The sequence below is a fragment of the Alosa alosa genome, chromosome 6 (assembly GCF_017589495.1).
Source record: "Alosa alosa isolate M-15738 ecotype Scorff River chromosome 6, AALO_Geno_1.1, whole genome shotgun sequence".
Classification (NCBI taxonomy): Eukaryota; Metazoa; Chordata; class Actinopteri; order Clupeiformes; family Clupeidae; genus Alosa; species Alosa alosa.
This window is the reverse complement of record NC_063194.1, coordinates 15,358,427-15,378,883: the sequence shown is the minus strand read 5'-3', so window position 1 is coordinate 15,378,883 and position 20,457 is coordinate 15,358,427. Positions and strand designations below refer to the sequence as shown.

General features: G+C 43.8%; 1 protein-coding gene across 10 annotated transcripts in view; it reads right to left on the bottom strand.

The window, feature by feature from the left end:
* The window catches only part of ep300b (E1A binding protein p300 b), a 37,148-nt gene that overhangs the window by 7,210 nt on the left and 9,481 nt on the right, over positions 1-20,457 (bottom strand). Inside the window, exons 8-24 of one of the 10 annotated variants that reach the window (XM_048246180.1) lie at positions 20,252-20,386; positions 17,811-17,928; positions 17,441-17,615; positions 15,083-15,160; positions 14,709-14,794; positions 14,160-14,312; positions 13,516-14,055; positions 10,612-10,845; positions 10,128-10,299; positions 9,685-9,836; positions 6,204-6,443; positions 5,114-5,202; positions 2,973-3,083; positions 2,613-2,669; positions 2,352-2,429; positions 473-540; positions 59-221 (exon numbers count right to left, since the gene is read on the bottom strand). In XM_048246180.1, the coding sequence (XP_048102137.1) occupies positions 59-221; positions 473-540; positions 2,352-2,429; positions 2,613-2,669; positions 2,973-3,083; positions 5,114-5,202; positions 6,204-6,443; positions 9,685-9,836; positions 10,128-10,299; positions 10,612-10,845; positions 13,516-14,055; positions 14,160-14,312; positions 14,709-14,794; positions 15,083-15,160; positions 17,441-17,615; positions 17,811-17,928; positions 20,252-20,386 (2,649 nt within the window). Of the gene's footprint in view, positions 1-58; positions 222-472; positions 541-2,351; positions 2,430-2,612; positions 2,670-2,972; positions 3,084-5,113; positions 5,203-6,203; positions 6,444-9,684; positions 9,837-10,127; positions 10,300-10,572; positions 10,846-13,515; positions 14,056-14,159; positions 14,313-14,708; positions 14,795-15,082; positions 15,161-17,440; positions 17,616-17,810; positions 17,929-20,251; positions 20,387-20,457 lie in introns of all 10 variants that reach the window. The other 9 variants (XM_048246177.1, XM_048246184.1, XM_048246176.1 and 6 more) reach the window with 9 other exon arrangements.

The following is a 20,457-nucleotide window of genomic DNA, read 5'->3' as shown; positions in this document are numbered from 1 at the left end:
CTATGGGAGGCCTTTAGAACCCAAACTATGAGGGAATTCATCAGCGAGGGAGCTTTACCTGGCCTTCATGCCGGGCTTCACCTCCACCACCTTGTCCGATACATGGACAACACGGATGGTGACTTCACCGGCTGTCGGCGCCATATCCCGGTGGTTGTGCCGCCTCAGGTAGTCATTCACCCGTCCCTCAAGGAAGCAGCCCAACTTAGTCTGAGGCAGCCCTGCAGACGGAGAGGGAACAGCCGGAGAAATGAGAAATAAAGGAAACAGACTGTCGAAGGACACAACGTATGACAAAAGCCAAGTGATGACTACTGGAGCAGGTGCCAGTAAATAGCTATCTATTCAGCTGCCAGAAACATAGTTTGTCATTTCATCATATGGAAGAATGCATACTAAGTTTTGTTTCCATGTTGTGATTTGCTATAAAAAAATCCCATCCCAGTCCCTGATTTTGAGCGACTCCACTTACTTCTGGCTGCATACTTGTTCTCCTTTCTCGTCTTATTACATTTCTTGAGACAGCTGTCACACACAAAGCTGTTGAGAGTGAGGGGGAAGTGGGAAGAGAAACACATGATTAGAAAGCACACAAACATGGTACACAGCTTTTGATTTCATCAACTCAACTGATGCACAACAAAGACTCACAGTCTTCAAAGAATGTTCTAGACTAATTTGACCCTGATGGACCTCCACCAAGTCTATTAATTCCGTATATCGGGACACCTCAAAGGCTGTTACCCTGCTTACCCCCTGGCTGCCACTGAAGTATGTAGCCAAAAGCCATGCAGGCAAAAACCATGCATTTATGGCACGCAAAGGAAACATGCAGTTCGGTTTAAAAAGAAGCGGACTTGTTCAGTATGTTGTATTATTTTCTTTGGTTACTGACAGTGATAAAGGGTGAGTAGTTAGCTTGTTTCCAGTGGATTCCATTGTTGCGAAGTCTGCTTCCTAGTTCAACTACACAACTTGTTTACTATGGTCCAAAAGAGCATTAATATAGCCTAAAAATCTAGACATGCCCTAGCGGCGTGAAAACAAAGATAGATAGATGTTGCTGTTGGTAGCTACAACTAGCTCCGGTATTTACAACTAGCTCCGCTGGTGGGAAAACGCATGGGACTCATGAGTTGTAGCGCTGTCCTATTGCGTGCAGAGGGAATTTGAAAGACAACCGATTATCCCGCCCTTCGGACTGAGCACTGCCAACGGTGAGTTCCCAGACCCTACATTTTACAGTTTTTCCTCAGTCGCTCTGGTGCTTTTCTCAGATCAGAATGAAAATTTTCATAACTATTAGTTCAACCTCCAACATTTAGTCATTTGTGCACATCATAGTAGCAATTTCTCCTTCCTCTGAACAAATTGCAAATGCTTTTGGACATGTATCAGTTGCTTTGTCATGTTAGTCAAAATGAACTATACTTGGGCAATTCCACGGAAAATTGACTTTTTGTCACATCCATAACGCCAGTGAAATGCCTTGGCATTTGTATGATGTGAATGATAATTCATTTTTTGTGCATTTTTTCTCATGTACATTCTTCAGCCAAAAATAGCAAATGCTCAAATTTCATGTAATCATTTACATCATACCATACCATCACATTTTATTGGCGTTATGGATGTTACAAAAAACATAATTTTCCATGGAATTGCCCACTTATGGATGCTGAATAGTCGTTCCCAATAAAACTAATAGTCTTTATTTCATTGCTTGAGTCATTACATACAAAATTGGTGAACTAGTTATCAAATTCTGTCACAATGCTGTAGAATTGCAAAGAGCATATACAGTAAAAATGTGAAACGTACATATTCAGTGTCTTGTACTCACTTACTCTCCTAACTACAGCAATTTCTAACTTTACTGTAGTTTTCAAACGGCTGTACAAGTACTGTATAGTGCTGTCTTGAGTATATTCAGGTAGTGTCACCGAGTTCTGACCTTTTTTTGCATGGGAAAACACTGAGAATAAACTGCCATAATAAAAACATGACAAAGCCATTTGACTATCTTGTTCATAAACGATGGTGTCAAGACTTCTCATTTTGATGACACCGGCAGTTTCATTGACATAAATACTTGCTTATGAGGAATGGACTATCCATTTTGAGCAAGTGATGTGCTTTTGCAGGTTATCCACTAGGTTTTGCAGTTTGCACTAATTGTTTTGAAAAAATGCATTATATGGAACGGACATTAAACTTTTTTACCAGATCTACTTCATAGGTGTCCCGCCATAGAGAATTAATAGCCACACTACCAGCCAATCAAGAGTATTGTTTGTTTCTGGGGGATAATACTACGTAACAATAAACATGAATCCTTAAATACAACTCACCCTGCTGGCCAAATTGTGTCATTGTGCAAAATGCAGATCTGGTGCATTTTACGACCACAGTCAGTACATTCAACAAGTCTGAGGAGAGAGGGAGGGGGAGAGGGGGGGTATTAGAAAAGTGTAAAATAGAAGACAAAACATTCTGCAGAGATCCACTCCTGCCATGACTCAAAATGTTTTACAATGTGTTCAATACGTTAACAATGACATATAAAGGAAAAATTGGATAATATCAACGGCAAATATTGTCAGAGCACATACAATTCAGGGTCCAACGTGTCATTCTTCTTCCTCTGAAACTGCTCTTTGTTGATGGACCTGTGGATAGAAAGAGACAGAGAGGGACAGTCGGAGGACACAGACAGACAGAGGCCCAGCAGAGTGGGTTAACAAAGTTAGACTCGCCACATTGGACATCTGCATTACAGGCTCACTGGTGGACCAGCAGGGGGCTCTGCATCGCAGATGGAGAACTGCAGAGAACAGTTTTCATTACAACATCAACATGCACGACATTTCAAAGAGATGCATTCCACATTTGAACACTTGAAGTGATAAATACATTGCTGATAAAGACAGTGAACATAAGAAAAGGAAGTGTTAGAGAGAGTGGGTACTCACGTCTGAGGCTGGGAGGGGTCGTCTCCTAGGGAAACGCTCTCGCCCTGGATTTCGTTGAAACACTTCTCACAGAAGTGGTACCTGTCAGCAAGAAGCCCATATTTTGGTGAACTACACCGTTTGCCACGAGCACAGCCAATCACAGAGAAGGCACACGGAAGTAGCCACCAATCAGGGCAGGACAGGGCGGGGCAGAGCGGAGCAGGCCAATGGGCAGGCACACAGGAGGAGCAGAGGGCAGGGCCGTCGTCGTAGGGAGCAGCCAATCATGATGCAGCATTTTTGTGTGGGCAGATTGTGTTTGGATAGCGTGTAAATTTCGGAGCGGATGATTGGTCACACCATAGCAGGCCAATGCAGACATCACAAGCATTAAAAAAAAGGAGGGAGAGAAGGGAAGAAGGGGGAGGGGGAGGGTAGAATGAATATTTTAAAAAGTGTGAAAACCAAAATGTTATGGACGAGACATGAAAGACAGAACGACAGACAGACAGACAGAGACAGACGAGGGGGGGTGGGACGGTAGGACCAGGGAGGCGGAGACATCTCAAGCATCCCAAATAACATGGAGCAGAAAGCCAAGCCAAGCACAGATCAACCTCCAGACATCCACATGGCCAAAACAAACAAAAAGGAGATTATGGCAACATGGTAACAGGTGGAAAAAAAGTTAGGGATGTGGAGGAAGAACAATTGGTGCAACAGCGACCCATCATCCTCTCGTGCCATTTTGGAAGTGGGTCCCCACTTACTTTAAGTAGCATTTTTGTGGGAGTTTGGTCATGTAACAGGACATGTGTAATGTGTAATGCTCAGAATACATTCATTCTGCATCACTGAAATAGAGTTCCATTAAACTACACTACCTGGCTGTATTTGTACATCATACTAAATTTTATCTTGAACAAAATGTTATCTAATTTTTTTCTTGAACAAATGTCTTAATTACATCACATCACACATCAGCTTTCTTCTTCTTCTTCTTCTTCTTATTATTATTATTTTAGTTGAAGTTAAGTGCTTGTAGTGGCAGTCATGGGATACAGTATTACATGATAAGGCATATAATTCATTTTCAAAATCTTGGCAAAAATAAAATCCACGCAATGTGCTCTGAAGCTGCTACCACTATAGTTTTTTTTTTTTTTTTAAATCTCACATGAAGAGAACTCACCTAAACTCAAACATTACATGTGTCACTCATGCTCTCGCTCTCCATCATTTCCAAGTAACTATGAATTCCCATCTGTTAAATTTGAAGGTGAACTTCAAGGTTTGGGGGATTTGATTTCTATGCCACAGATGGCGTTACCTGAATTTACCATGCACTCATTTTCACTCTTAACTTTTTTACATTGTAAAAATACTGTACAATCTAATTTTTCCTCTTTGACTTAAAACTGACTTATTCCGTAGACCTACTCTGTTAGCGAGTGTAGGTCTCAACATGCTATAATAATGTCTCCTTAACGACACCTGTCGTCTTCATAAGATAGGATATTGCATAGACATTGTTTGCACTGAAATACACATGCAGCCTTAAGTTTGCTAGAGATTCGGATGATCACTGTTGTGCCTAGCAACAAAACAGAACTATGATTTGTTTGAACCATTATATCTAAGGCTGGGCATACGTTTATTTACATCACCGGGCAAATAAAACAAAGATTGATTGAAAGTTAATGAAACACATTTTTCTCAATCCTAAAACAATTGCTTGTCACGTTCCTTAATGTGAACCAATACCACACCTGCTACATCATCCCAACACATTCACATGCTATTTAATGTGTAGGACTAGGGACCCACTTTAAAAATGCCACTGTGTAAATGAAAATGGTAGGAAACGTGATGTGAGGTGGGGTTGTGCATCACTAATGATGAGAGGCTACCAGTCAACCCAAGATCACCCGTGATCAACACAATGCAACATTCACATCATCTCACATGTTTGGGGACATAAGTCAATGTAAAAGGACTAAACACAAAAAAAAACAAAAACAAAAAAACACAAGCATTGGACAACCACTACTGTATGGAAAAAGATCTGAAACTAATTTCTTATTTGTAAGCTCTGCAGGACTTGCACGTGTTCTAGTCTGGGGCTATAGGGTTCTAACATGATTCTACTCCTCACTCACCTGTTCTGGTAGCTGAAGTAGGCAGCATCTCGTGGGATGGTGCACAGCTGCTTCCCGTAGCAGCAGAGGGTTTGTGGGGAAAACTCCAGCTGAGGAGAGAGGCCAGGGAAACGACATTTAAGGGAGTGCTTAAAATCAACCTTTACTCAAACTCTGGATCACACACCCAGATTAATGACACACACACAGACCACAAGTAAACCAACCCTCTATTAAAGGATAATTCCGGTATTTAGCACTTTGAGTCCCTTTTCTGGTTTGTTTTGGATGAACTAGAGTGGTGGACACCGAAATTTTGACGATGGGTCCGGTCTCGACTTCCTGACTCGTTTTGAATAGCCTTTGACTGTTTCAGAGTGGCTGGCTATGGGCATGCACAAACATGTCCTTAAAACAACCCTTAACGTTCGTTTTTTAAAACTGTCCAACTCACCGAGTGGTTAGTGATGTTCGTTGATGTTCCGAAACAAGTAGCATAGCGAAATACAGTTTCTGTCATGTTTTATTTGGCATTTTGTAAAATCCCATTGATTTCTGTTGGATGACTCTTTACTGATATCACTGCGCTACCGGAAACGGAAAGGGGGTCTGTTTATATTTGGTTGTAGTCTATCCGCGAGACCTTCTTTTACGGTCTATGCTATGCTTCAGACTCAAATATTGAGCGGAAGTTTATACACGGTTGTGAGATATCTGAAAAAATAGTTTCACAATAGCAAATAACACGGAAGGAAATCATACATTGCGCCGGTATATTTGTTTTTAATAATCAATGAACACCACTAACCACTCAGTGAGTTGCACAGTTTTAAAAACGTTAAGGGTTGTTTTAAGGACATGTTTGTGCATGCCCATAGCCAGCCACTCTGAAACAGTCAAAGGCTATTCAAAACGAGTCAGAAAATCGAGACCGGACCCATCGTCAAAATTTCGGTGTCTGTCCACCACTCTAGTTCATCCAAAACAAACCAGAAAAGGGACTCAACGTGCTAAATACCGGAATTATCCTTTAAAATAAGCACACAAATATAAAAAAAACAATACTACAGACAGGCACAGACAAAGTCACTCAACAAATAAACACACACACCTTCCTCCCACAGCAATAGCCCAGGCTCTGCATCACTGGGTCGATCTCCTGCTCGAAGACCTCTGCCAGCTTGGAGCAGTACTTGTAGACGCGCGAGGTCTTGCGGTTGTAGAGCCAGGCGTTGTTGAACATTAGCCAGATGTCGTCCACGTACTGCCAGGGTTCCTGGTACTGCCCCGTGTCTAACTTGCGCTTGATGGTGGACAGGTCCATGGGGTTCTTGACTATGTCGAAGTAGTCCTGTGGAGGACGGGCCGCCAGTTTAGGAGCAAAAAGAGTCCAAAGGAGGGGGGGGAGGAGGACGAGGAGGATTGGCGGTCAGAGACGGGCGACACAGCAGTGGCGTAGGAACACGGAGGAGGTCAGTAGGAGGATGAGGAGGAGCGGAGGAAGAGGGGCAGCAGCCGGAGGTCCACAGCGAGCCAGAGCAGAGGAGAGAAGAGGGTGCAGGGGGACAATGTTGAGGGCTGCAGAGAGGTTCGTGTGCAGACAAAAAAACATGACAGCTTCTCCCTTCCTCACACAACTCTGCACCCCTCATTTCTATTCCTTGATCTCTATCCTTGAGCATGAGCGAGCACACACATGCATACAAGCACATACCAGTGAGCACACACACACACACACACAGCGCAAAGGGGGAAGGGGGGGCAATGAGACATAGGGTCTCTGTTCATAAGCAATTAAACACAGGTTCACATTCATGATGCTTGAGAGGTAGACTGAGGACAGGAACAGCACAAAGCATTACTGACTTGCAACACTGCTTTGTACTGTACTTCAATGGGATTTGGGATTTTGTGGGGGGTTGAATAAGGACACAAACACGTCAGGGTGCAAAGTTGAGGGGACTGGATACACGGTAGGTTTAAAAAAAAAAAAAAAAAAAAAAAAATAGCAACACTACAAGAACAAGCAACGCACATTCAGCCTGATCACAACAGGAGAACATTAGGAGCAAAACAAACTGACCCCCACCCCCACCCCCCACAGGTATGACTGCTGGGACAATGGAGTGTAATTGTGTGTAATTAAGAGACCTGCAGATTTGTATTCAGATTGTTATCTGCTTTGGAATTCAGCCAGAATATATAATATAGCTGAAGGTGGTGACCATAATTTAGGAACCAAAGGTTTATTTGTGCCAATTCTTACTGCAGCTGTTGGCCGGGGTCTTTCATTCAGGTGTGAAGCAGCATGCCAAACCAAGAGTGGATCAGGCCATCCTTAAAAATATTTTCGTTTGCCGTAACCCGACCGACCCTGTCAATTTAGAACCGACCCAAATATTTATTTTTTCCCCTTTTAGTCCGACCGACTTGCGGTTGTAAACTTTTAGCTATACCGACCCGATTGTTTTTTTTTTTCTAAACAACCAATACAAATGCAATAAAATAATATTTCTTTTAGTAGGCCCAAGTATTGTGAATATAAATTGCCTACATGCAAGCGTGGCTCACTTAAAAACAAAACCTGTGGCGTCATCTCTACACCATTGGTTTTACGCGTGTCACACTATGGCCTACGCTTCGTTTCATTCACACAAACTGATAACGCTTTTACTTGGCACGAAGTTCTGGAAGAACTGTGGCCAGATCTTTTCTCATCCCTCCTCCCCTAGTCTAACGGTGACCGTGGTCGGAGTATTGAAATTGGTTGTGGTCTATTCAGCATTTCTCAAAATATGGGTCCGCAACATGGAGACTGCTGGTCCGCTGGAGTCGTGGAGTGAAATTAGGCCCGGTGCTTCATCTGATAATTTGCTGCGCAGTTGATCAAGAAACCCGCGGATCGGCGAAAAAAGAAAACAAAGCGTTTCTGCTATCGATGTCATTAAACATGGAGCCCTACAATTAAGTGGTGGTATGAGCATTCATTCAGTCTTGGCGTCTGCTTGGCGAGAAACTGAAACTAATCGATAGCGTTGGTATCAAAGCTCCGCTTCAACCTGTTGGAAGGCTATTTATTTATTTAACGAAACTTAATAGAACGACGTTGTTTTTTTGGAACTTCCTTAGAAACAGAGCAGAGACTGTATAATACACTGTATAGCATTGAGTATTGTATAGTCAAATTTCAATATAACGTGGCCAAGAGCTATTGTAGCCTTCTTTCTGGGTACATGTAGATGAGCCCTATGACCCAAAAAGTCTGCCATGACCGGACCTCAGGTCAAAGAAGTTTTGATCGTAGAAGAAAGGCTGGTCTATATAACCTGCATCAGAATGAGGTTTGCAATGAATTGCCTGAAGGCCGCGGGTTGAAGACCAGTCAGTTAAATCACGATATGCACATTTGTGTAAATTCATTCCCTCGTAATCACCATGACCAAAAATTTTACTTTTTTTTACTTTGAATCTTGAAAAAAAAAAAATATTGACCTACCTACCGACCCATTTTTATTTTTTTTTGGCTGTTACTGCAAACAAAAATATTTTTAAGGATGGCCAAAGATAAATAGGAGATCTGAATAAAGAGACCGTCTATACACTGACTGAAAAACAACTCAGAAGCAGTTGTGTCATTTATTTAACTCAGATATAATTAAGAGCACTGGAAATCCATTGCTTTAACAGGAAGGGATGACAACTGCACATAGTGCTGCTGTGATTTAGTCAGACAGAACACCGCAAAATATTTTAAGAATATAAAATTTGGGTACCCCTCAGAAGATTGCCACACTTCTTCACTCCAAAATGAAAACTAAATCACACTGCAACACATTACTGGTGCTGACATGTGCCACTTAGCATTGTGCATTAGCTTAAACAACAGAAAACAAGCAATGGATCAAAAGGCAACTTGACACATTCAAAAACATTACGGACACCTAAGCAAAAATGAAGCTGTGGAGCAGATGCATTTGTTTAGCTTGAGCAGTCCTGAGGACAGACACCCAGCACTGTCCTCAGCGTAGAGTAGGAGAGCACTCAGAATAGACATCTCAGTAATCAATTCTATGAATGTATCAAATAGACACTTTTCAGCAATCGTGGGCTTTATTATTAAGAAATGATTGATTCATTATTTCTGAAATAGCTAGGGAGGCAAATTTAGTCAAACAAATGCTCCATCCATTGCTTCATTTGACATGGATAAAGCAAAATTAAACAACAAGAAAATGAAAACTACAATGATCAGCAGTGAACTGGAGGGGAAAGCATGAAGGACTGACATGCACACATAAACATGTGCATGCAAACACACACGCACACACACACACACGCGCACACACACAGCAGTTCTTAAGCATACTCCTTTGGTGGGACATAGCAAGCAGCAGCACATTCACACCCTGAGACTACACACCACTTACTCTACTTCTGTGCTTATGTCATGAGGGTGAATACCGACACAATAAGGGACAGGGTAGGGAGGAGACAAACAAGTGGAGAATGGCAACCAGTTGCAGAGAAGAAGAGTGTGACAGTCTACGTGTTTTAGGAGGGGAAGCAAAATGGAAGGCAGCGCAGTCCCTTACCAGGTTAGTTTTGTTACTAGTTCGAATACGTACGGGTATTCCCAGTAACTGGGGGTCTACAGGCTGACGGAAGGGCAGAGACTCGGGATCCTGCCGGTACAACGCCTCCAGGGTGGGCATGAGTGCCTGCCGAAGCTCCTCCGGCTTGAAGACTTCGGGTGGGGGAGGGACGGAGAGAGAGAGGTGGGAAAAGAGTTCAGAATCAATCACAGCTGTTTTAAGGCTTTGTCCAGAAATAAAAATGGAGGACTAGGTATGCATTCTCACTTTGATGAATAATGAGCTGCTACTGAAAACTGGCTAGGCACCAAAACATAAACATGGCACCGCACAGCCACCCTATCTACGTGACAGACGACTGAATCACTGTCTGTGATTTCAAGCACAGATTTCCAAACCACTCTTTGGAGGAGCTGTGGATGGATGAGGAAAGCTGGTCATACTTTTCTTTTTGCTCTGGGCAGCAGCGGGGGAGCTGTTGGCACCGGCGGCGCCCGGGCCATCCTCTTCCTCTTTGGGTTCGCTCTTCACCTCTGGCTTCCGGTCTTCGCCGGAAGCGATGGACGTCTCCATAGGCTCTGCCTTACAGCCGTCAGAGGGCTCCTCCTTTTTCACCTGGGGGGTCAAGATCAACACCGACTGGTCAGCCTACAAACTCATGGCCAAGACTCAGTCACAGTCAATGGCAGTAACCTCATAGTCTCAGTCAAGATGTTACATGTCTTTTCAAAATAGGCTTAGATAGATATCAAGATGTTGTATACAATGCATCTCAGTCATTTCATATACACATATATACATTCATTAAACGTATACATATTATATACACCATTCATTTGCATCAAATATAACCTCTACTCAAGCTTCAGAAAAAAAGGAAACAAATACCGTTGCACTGAAGAAGCCTGGTTTTGTGTTGGCTCTCACCTCCGGCTTCTCCTCAGACTTGACCTCGTGCTTCATGCCCATCTTCCCCAAGGGCTTCCCCTCCGACTCAGCCTCTTCTTCCTCCTCGGCCGATGGCTGCTGCTTCACCTCCATCTTGGGCTCGAGCGGCGCGGGGGCGTCGGAGGGGGGCATTTGGGAGCTGTGGTCCACGCTGCTGACGGAGGCTGGCGTGGAGACCTGCCCGTCGGCCGTCAGAGAGGACTTCTGAGAGAGCTGGAGGGGTGGGGTTACAGAAACGGCTACAATGATTGAACTAGGGCCAAGAGGTTGACAAAAGGAGGCATGCTTGAGGGTTGCTACCAAATAAGTAGAGAGAAAACAATTGATATTACCCTATATTGATTAGAAATGCAACGGTATAGTGTGCCCACGGTTCGGTATGCATCACGGTTTGTGAGCCACAATAACGATATGGTTTCGATATTTTAATATAAAAAAAACACTGATATAAACAATTAACTACATTTTGCCTATAAACAAATATGGTAGTGTGACTGACTGACTTAGTTTGAACAAAGCAGTCAAAAACTACCCTATAGTTAGACTAAAAACTATCAGAGGAGAGAGCTGGGGCGCCCCTGTGTCAATCTATTTTAAATTTCGCTCAGCCGAAGTCCCGCCCCTTCCGTTTGCCACCATGGGACCTATCCGGGAAAATTATCAACAGTAGTCAATGGCAAAAGAGAAATTATTTTCTGGTCCGTTTCAATAGAATTCCTAGGCGTAGCCTATGACATTGTAATATGTTTTACATTGTGACGGAATCCTGAGGCAGTAACCAAATACTAGGGGTGCACCGATCCGATATTAGGATCGGATATCGGCCCCGATATTGACAAAAATTGGAATTGGAATTGGAAAAAGAGCAGATCCATTGGCTGATCCGAATTTACTTCAACTTCAAAGACTGAGCCGTGACACGCAACCAGCCACTTGCCACTAGACATTTCTTCTGGTGTTTGTCATTACCTCATTGTCTTTACAGTCTGGCCATCATTATATTTCTGGTTTACCATTCATTATTTTATTAGCCACCATGTCATCGATTTTTAATTCGATAATTACAATCTTCATGTGTTTTTTTGCATTTTTAGGCAGGTTTAATGTGTGACGGTCAACACAAAATACTCAAACCAAACACATTGATTTTCATCTCTTATCTGTATAAACTGTTCCAGGTATCAAGAAATTAAATTTTTACACTAGCTGTTAAAAACTTTTTTAAAACTCATTTATTAGTCATCACGGGGAAACCGAGGGACCGTACCACTATGGGTAAATAGAGGGGTTTCGTGGGTGAAACCATTTTGGCATTTTGGATTTTTATCGGCACAAAACTGGTTTTGGTGGGAGAAAGTTGTTATGTATTTGTGTGTTTTATGTTTGCTTGTTATATTTATTATTTAGTAACAACTGTGAACTTGAACGCTGTTCCAAGTTGCTGCTGGTTCACATTTATTTATTTTTAATACTAATAGTAGTAGTAATAATAATGATAATAATAATAATAATAATATATTATTAAGTCATAATAAATGACATTTATATTTAAGTGTTGTTTTGTTAGATTTTGTCCTAGGAAAGTAATGTTTAGTCTTTTCCACATGATGGTTTATTAATTTAATTATGGTATCGGATCGGTATTCGACCGATACACAAAGCCCAGGCCCAGCTTTTATCATTGTTTTATTGCTTTATCGTTTTTGGTGCGATGGCAAGCTACCGGCCGAATTCCCATGAAACATGGGAACCAATTCAACTTCCTAGTTTCATTTTAAGTACATTTGAAAGACATGTCTTGGCAGCGAACAACATCTATTTTTTAAATTTTAAACGCAAATTGTTGCTGACAAGCGACAGTGAGAGAAACAGATTCTCATTGCAGGCTACTAACAACCATACCTGCAAACTCAGAAGGGCTGAAAAAGGTGACATATTTCCGAAAGATGCAGGACATAGCAGGCAGGCTATGCGTAACAGAAAGTGAGAGAGATAAAGCCCGCCCTCACAAACAACTGATTGGTAGGTCTTCAAAAATAGCACAAAGAGAGGCCAATCACTTGCCTATCAATCTTGCATGAAATCGACGATAGTCTCACTCCAGACCCCCCCCCCGAAAAAAACTCTTCGGATCCACACGATTCACGTGAATGACATATTTTGATTAAAAAAAGCCGAAAGGTGACTAGTTTGCTGGTATGAACAACGAATCCGGCTGGGCGATAGGCCATCATGTTAAAAGTGCCCGCATTTGTTGACTGCATTAGCAAAGTATGCCTAATGCTTGTAGGCTGTAGGCCTGGCCTAATGCTTGTAGGATGTAGTCCTAGCCTACTTTGTTTGTTTAAACTTTACGGTCTTCCGTTTGTACTGAAATTCAAAATATTCCCTTATAGTGGAGGACAGACGGCGGGACCTTATCAAAGTTAGTGTCTCTGTTTCTCGCTAAGTTCCAGTCCAGTCCATTCACGTCTGAGCAGTCAGCTGTTGTTTGTCAAACTCATTTGCTTACAGAGCGCAACATATCAGGCCTTTGCTACATCAGCAGGGAAGCATTGATAAGTTGCAGAGGTGAGAAAGCCCATGCACTGGTTCTCTGGAGGTGTGAATGTCTAACATTCATGTAGTTTGCAGCACAATGATAAACGTTTACAGATCATAAACAAACCATGGGGGCGTATTGTTTGGTACGATAATACACTGTATACCGTTGCATCCCTAATATTGATATATTATCTATATCTACCCATTGAAAACCCATGATATCAACAACAAACCATTAATACTAACAAATCTGCAGGTGTTATAGTAAGCCTGAAATATGAATGGACTATAAATGAATGAGGCAACCCCACGACCCAAAGGGCATTTTCTCTTCCTCACCGGTGTTCGCGGGTGCTGGTTGGGCATGTGAGAGTTCTGCGCAGGCAGAGACGGCACCATCCCCGGCTGGTGGCCTCCATTGGCACCGCCCCCAAGTGTCTGCTGCTGTTGCTGATTGTTTTTCTCCGCTCCCATCCCTGGCGCCATTGGCTGAGCCATTGGCGGCTGCTGCTGCTGCTGCTGCTGCTGCTGCTGCTGTTGTTGTTGTTGTTGCTGCTGTTGTTGCGCTGACGGTGGGACAGAGGGCGGGTTTGGCGTATGAGGCTGCGGTGTCTGCGAGCCAGGGTGGGCGGGAGTAGCGGGGCGAGGGGTCGGCGTGAGGCTGCGCGGAGAGGGCGAGCTCTGGCGCATGGGCGGGCAGTGCCCATGCGAGTTGGTCTGCGAGGACGGTGCCATGCTAGAAGGACCACCTCCGGGCACGCTACCGGGCAGCATGGAGCCCACAGGTGCCCCGGGGCCTGGGCCCGCTCCGGACACCGAGCTGGACTGCCCGACTGGGCTGCCCACGGGGAGGGAGGTCGGAGTGGGCATCTGAGCCTGCTGAAGGAAAGGACACAAGGATGACCATCGTCAACAAACAAATGATTCAGCTGGACACAACGACCACAATAAAGTCTCCAAATACAGGCTTATGATTGTCTCACCTGAGTCATGCCAGGCTGTGGCCCCGACTGGCCCATACCTACTGGGCCAGCGTTGAGGCCGCCATTGGAGCCTGGAAACTGCCCAGATGGCAGGTACTGATTCTGCATCTGGGCCACGTTGGGCTGGCCCATCCTTGGGCTTCCCCGACCCATCTGAAGACAGCAGACAACAAGCGGGTTAGAACAACATTTAGAGATCATACGACACCTCTACCGGTTTTGCAGCATATTGCAAACATACACAGGCCTAAACATCGAACTTTGTGATCGGAAGCACAGGCACCAACTAAAATCTCATTGATTGAGTAAAATCATTTTGAAGCATACGTGTGTGTGCTTGCACTATACACTGAACAGTGAAGCAAAGAACCAAAGGCATCTGCTGCCTCACACCTCTGACCACTTTCCAAAGCAATTACATTACATTACTTTTAAATTCATTTGTGAGAATGTGAAATAACAGACACTCATTAAATTCCTTTTTCCCCAAGGTGACACAAGCCACTTTAATTGTTGCATCAGATGAATCAAAACAAATGCGGTGCCAACCTGATTGAGCGGACCTCCCATGGGTAGTGGGGGCGTCGACCTTGGCCCGCCCCCCTGCATCGCCATCTGGTTGAACTGATTCATGGCTGCAGAGAGCAAAGAGGAGACTATATGAGCCACGCTCAGGACACGCGAGGAGCACAATGCAGCCTTTCTTCTCCTCCGTCTGCCCATCGCTCACATTCACTCACTCCGTCCAAAGGAGCTACTTCTATGAAACGACCACTAAAGCTGCGCCATGACAGGAGCTGTCGACAGGCTGCATTGCTTGAATGAGTTTTCTTGTTGGCAGCCGTGTACTGGCAGAGGAGGGGGGGGATTGTCGGGGAGCGGCATTAGCCATCTCAAAATGGGGCAGACAAAGCGCCACTTACCTGCAGGGTTCTGCATACGGCTGACCATCTGATTGGGTCCCGCTGGCTGGACAAGGGAGGGGTCTGCATGGGGTCCGTCTGAGGAGAGACCAACAGAGGCAGAGGCAGAGAGAGAGAGAGAGAGAGAGAGAGAGAGAGAGAGAGAGAGAGAGAGAGAGAGAGAGAGAGAGAGAGAGAGAGAGAGAGAGAGAGAGAGACGCACAGGAGCAGAGAAATTCAATCAAAACCAAGGTGGAGAGACCAACAAATAAAGACAGAGACGTTTTTTTCTCTTTATACCACTACTTGGTGTGCTGCCCTCAACTAACATTGATTAGCATCAATTAACTTGAGGTATTTGCGCACCAATGAAGAACCTCCACTTTTTTGTCCATTTTCACACTTTTAGATCAATTCGCCAAACTCGTTGTAAAGTTTAAATGAACCATCATGTTGCGACAGAGATACAAACTAGCGATCTGATCTGAAGAGTTCAGAGCAGAGCAAAAGTGTTAACATGTCAGTACACATTACACTGCATTTGGAAAGCAGTGATTTTACAAAGCCAAGTCAACAGAATCCTGGAATATTCTTGCTTGACAGGTATAAGCCTAACGACTGGGGTTTGGCCCTTAGTCATCAATTTCAAACTATTAACAGGAGTTTGAAAGTTGATGAAAGAGTCGATGTGTGGCAGAAAGAAGTAGTTCTAAAAACAAGTCAGTTTTAGAGACCAAGATGCGTACAGTAAATCAACATAATGCAGGTGTGGTATAAGCAACTAGCCTGACGAGCCAGACCCACATTAAAATGTAGGGTCTGGGGACTCACCGTTTGCAGTGCTCAGTCCGAGGGGCGGGATAATCAGTTGTCTTTCAAATTCACTCTGCGCGCAATAGGATAGCGCTACAACTCATGAGTCCAATGCGTTTTTGCACCAGCGGAGCTAGTTGGCTAGTTTAAACTTTTGCCAACTTAAAAAAAGCTTAACTCGTGTCACGCTGTTCGCCAACAGCAACATCCACCTTCTTTGTTTTCAAGTAGTAGGGAATTCACGCCGAACCGTTTCAACTCTGCCATCAATCATTATGTTAAGCCCGCCTAACGACTCTATACACGATGTGATTGGCCCTATCGAAGTTTCATTTTTCCAGCTCGCAAGCCAACGGAGAGTTGCTAGACTAGCCCGGGCAGCAAATTAAATTTGTTGCCGCTAGGGTGTGTCTAGATTTCTAGGCTAATAAGCAACAACAATGCAAAGGTATAAGCAGGATATTGGACTCTTACATTAACATTTTACTTTTAGGTTATTTGCACTCCTATGATGTAGCTCCAGTTTTTTGGCCGTATCACACTTGTATATTAATTCGCCGAACTCATTGTGACGCGTCACGTTGCATCCGAGCTGTAAAATACAGACCTTCAGAACATAGCAACATTGTAGCATATGACCGAGGTGGCTTTTAACTAGTTGGATGGCAGTAGGCTACGTAAAATAGGATGTTTCCTGGGATATTCCCGCTTGACAACAGAAGAGAAGGAACTAACGACTGGCCTTAGGCCATAGCAACCATCCATTTAGAACTAGTAACGGCAGTTTGTCCTGCAAGTTGAGTAATTAGTTTCTATGTGTCGGAAAGTAGTCATACAAACAAGACAGTTTTAGCGATTAAAACATTAGAACAGGAAATTAACACAACGAAAGAAGCAACAATGGAATAAGTGGGACTCCACGGCGTTCGGCTCAAAGAAATGAATGCACTTATGAAATGTAACAGCCGTTTTACCACCTCGAACATGCATTTCTTGCTTGATGGTGTTTTAAGCCCCACCGTCGACTTCAAGGCAGCGCTGCGACCATCGAGTTTAAGGCACCTAACCTTAACCCTAACCTTGTTTTAAGCCCCCAACGTCTTCTTCCATGCAGTGCTGCCTGGAAGACGACATTGGGGGCTTAAAACACCAAACCGAACGCTGTGTCGTCCACTATCCCTTACGGCTCCTACACACAGCTGCGTGCGTTGCGTTGCTGGAGACGCATCCCATTCACTTTACATGGGCTCACGTCATCCGTTGCCGAACTGAATTGTGGGTCCGTTGCGTCGCGTTTCTCCCGCCACTCGCGTTGTTCAGCTGTTGCTCCACCAACAGACGGCACCGGCCAATCAAGCCAATCGACTGACAGCACCAACCAATCAAATTACGGTTATACTTCAGGGTCATTTGCATAGCTACCGTCGGGAACACCCACTGGCATGCGTTGTCGGAATGCAACTGTGTGTAGGAGCCGTTACTTACACAGCTTATTGTATTTATTATTTATCTTTTCCTTATATACATATCTGTATATGACTGTATAATTGTTAAGGTTTTACATACTGGGCGGCTGCCCGGGGGGCAGAGGCAGCTGGCCCATGACGGGGGGCAGGTTGGAGGGGGGCATGCCCGGCTGAGAAGGCATCATGCCCTGCTTCTGTAGCCGAGTCCGTCTCTTCTCCTCCAGCTCCTTCTGGATCTTGTAAATCTTCTCAGCTAGGAGGTGGTAGTATTCCGCCTGATGGGGCAAAAGCGAAGAAAGACAAATGGACAGGCAAAAAGAGAAAGAAAAGAGAAAGGATAGAGAGAAGACAAGCAACGGAATGAGGGTTAACTTGGGTGCTCAATCAAACTATGAGGGTCAGGCAACATTTACACTTTCCAAACACATAACCCATTTAGCTGCAATGGGTGTAAGTGAGCTCATTCTCACCCTGCTGTTGGCCGACTCGTACATGTCCCCTTCCACCTTCCGCGCGTACGCCACCAGGTTCTCCATTCGTCTGTCCTTCAGTGCAGCGGGGTCTGGTGTGGGGAAGATGGCCTGCACTCTGCTCACACAGGGGGAGGGTAGGGTCCAGGTCACAAAAGTTCTTTTTGTCAGGTTTTTGATTGAATTTGATTGAACTTCCAATCAACATTTGCAATAATTTTGATTCAAGTTAATTATGAAGACTATAGACTGCTTAAACAAACATATGCGTTCCTACAGGCATTTCCAGTGGCACAGAAAACAACATTGAGCTAATGGTAACTTGTTTACTTGTTTAAAACTGGAGTTTTAAAGTCAACATTTTGTACACCATAACGCAAAAGTCTATTTATTTTCATTTCAAAAGTATCTGGGTCTCAACCGGAAACCCTCTTGGAAAGGGTCCATATCTGTCATTATACTTCTGTGATTTATCGGACAGTCACCTATTTCCACATGTACCTGGTTTGTATAGAAGTTAATGTTAAGTGACAGAATAGTGCCTGTTTTCGTAAGAGGGCAAAAAAAGGGGACTATTTTGGTGGATTCCTAAAGATGGTGGATTCCTAAAGAACGTTAATTTGTTTCCCTCTTAAGTTTCTTCCGAATGTTTCTGTAGAAGTTCTCCACTGATCTGGGCTAATGCACTGATTACCTAGTGAGATAGAGGTCTCGGGAGGACAAGAATGTGGTTTTCAATTCACCACTAAATGTCTATCATAGCACCTAGATGGACAGAGTGAGTGGGCTTGAACAGGGCACCCACCAGCTCAGCATCAAGCTCGGACCACGGTAAACAAAATCGGGTATTTTAGGCAGTAAATGCTCCCGGTAGGAGCCAAACCAGATGTTGTCCACATCTACAAACTTCTCGCTACTGTAAAATGTAAGGTTTATAAATTAAATATTATTTTGAAGTACAAAAAAAAAAACTCTTTGTTTTTGAATTTTCTGACATGACTCCACATGAACTGATGAACTCCCAGTGTTTCCTCTACGTTTATTTCAGCATGGCGGCCCGCCATGGTTTAATTAATAGCGCCACGGTATCAGAATCAGGGCAGATGCACAATGTAGTTGCAGTTGCTGTTTAAATAATCCTGCAATTTAACAATAAGTAGCCTAAAACTAGTCAGAGGTTATAATGGCCCGTCCAGTTTCACTTCGCATAGTATCTATTGTATTGATGTAGCCTATTTAAAACATTAACTTTCTTCTCAGTGTTTCTTCTTCATTTAGTGGTGCCACGCAAAACATTGTCCGGAAGCATAGTAGACTAAATGCCATCCGCTGGCTGCTGAAAATTGCAGTTTAACAATAAACAGCAATGCTAATCCAAGGTACCTGTCTAGTTTTATTCCATAAATATATTGTTTTTATAGACGTTAGTGCCATGCGCCATCAAGAGCTTCCACGTGCTATGCATGTTTGTCAACATCGCAAAAACTAAAATTTTCGCACAACTTGGTGGAAAGGTGTAGCCTAGCACAGGCTAAAAAAACCCCCATTCATTTCTGAAGCTGATCGTATTGAAAGTATTTCCCATAGTGTTCCCACAGTGTTGTGGGTTGTGTTTCTACAACATGTTGGCACAAAACTTAATTTCTGTCAAACAAAGTAAGCTAAGCGTTTCTCCATTGTCAACGTGAACTACCGGTATGTTTAAGCGTTCAAGTGACGTGGTTTAATGCATGGGTTAACATAGCAACTAGAATTAAAATAACATCCCGGGAGTGACACCCGACCCCCAGTTTTTTCATACTAGCCTTGTAACCTTTTTTTTCCTTCGGGAAAAAATCTAGCGGAAACACTTAACTCCACATGAACTGATGAATTAGTTTTGAACTATGCATTACGACTGAGTTATGCTCGTCTTAACCAAACGGCTAAAACGGAAAATCCAGACCCTGCTAATCTAGAGAGATTAAGGGTCTGGCCACAAATAATGAAAATGGCGACAACAAGCATGCATTTGAATATCTCACTGCACACAATTGGATAACACTAAGATCAATGTTTACTGACTGATTCAGGACTTTGACGCAATTGGATAACACTACGACCAATGTTTAATGACTGATTCGTTGCAGCGCTGTTGTCATCTGTTTATCTCGTCTCTGGCCCACTTATATCAGATACAACGATGTGATTGGTTCCTCGCGATGCAAGGGGTAAAAGTAACGTGCATCATTACTCATTCCCAGAGTGTCTCGCAGAGACGATTCAAATTTTGCTTTTGCGAGAACTCTGGATTAACAAGGTACGGCGATACTGAACCAGGTTGAAGAACTGTAGTATTGGGTAAAAAGACGTTCTGCCAGCTTTGTGCCAAAGTATCCTAATTTAAAGGTGTTACTGGGACACCCACAGTCAGGAGTGAATGGATATGGCTAGGGACTCACAGTTTGTGCACAAGGTGGTTGCGTAGGTCCTGGGTGATATCCTCATGCCAGCTCTTCCTCATGCCCGCAACCGAGGGCGGCGTGGCTGTGGGCATGGAGCCCAGGTTACCCACGGCAGCGCTGTCGTTCATTAAGCTGCGAGAGCAAAACATAAGAAAGCCATTGCCAAAAGTCTTTGAATCAAATCAGAAGCAAATTTGAGCTTC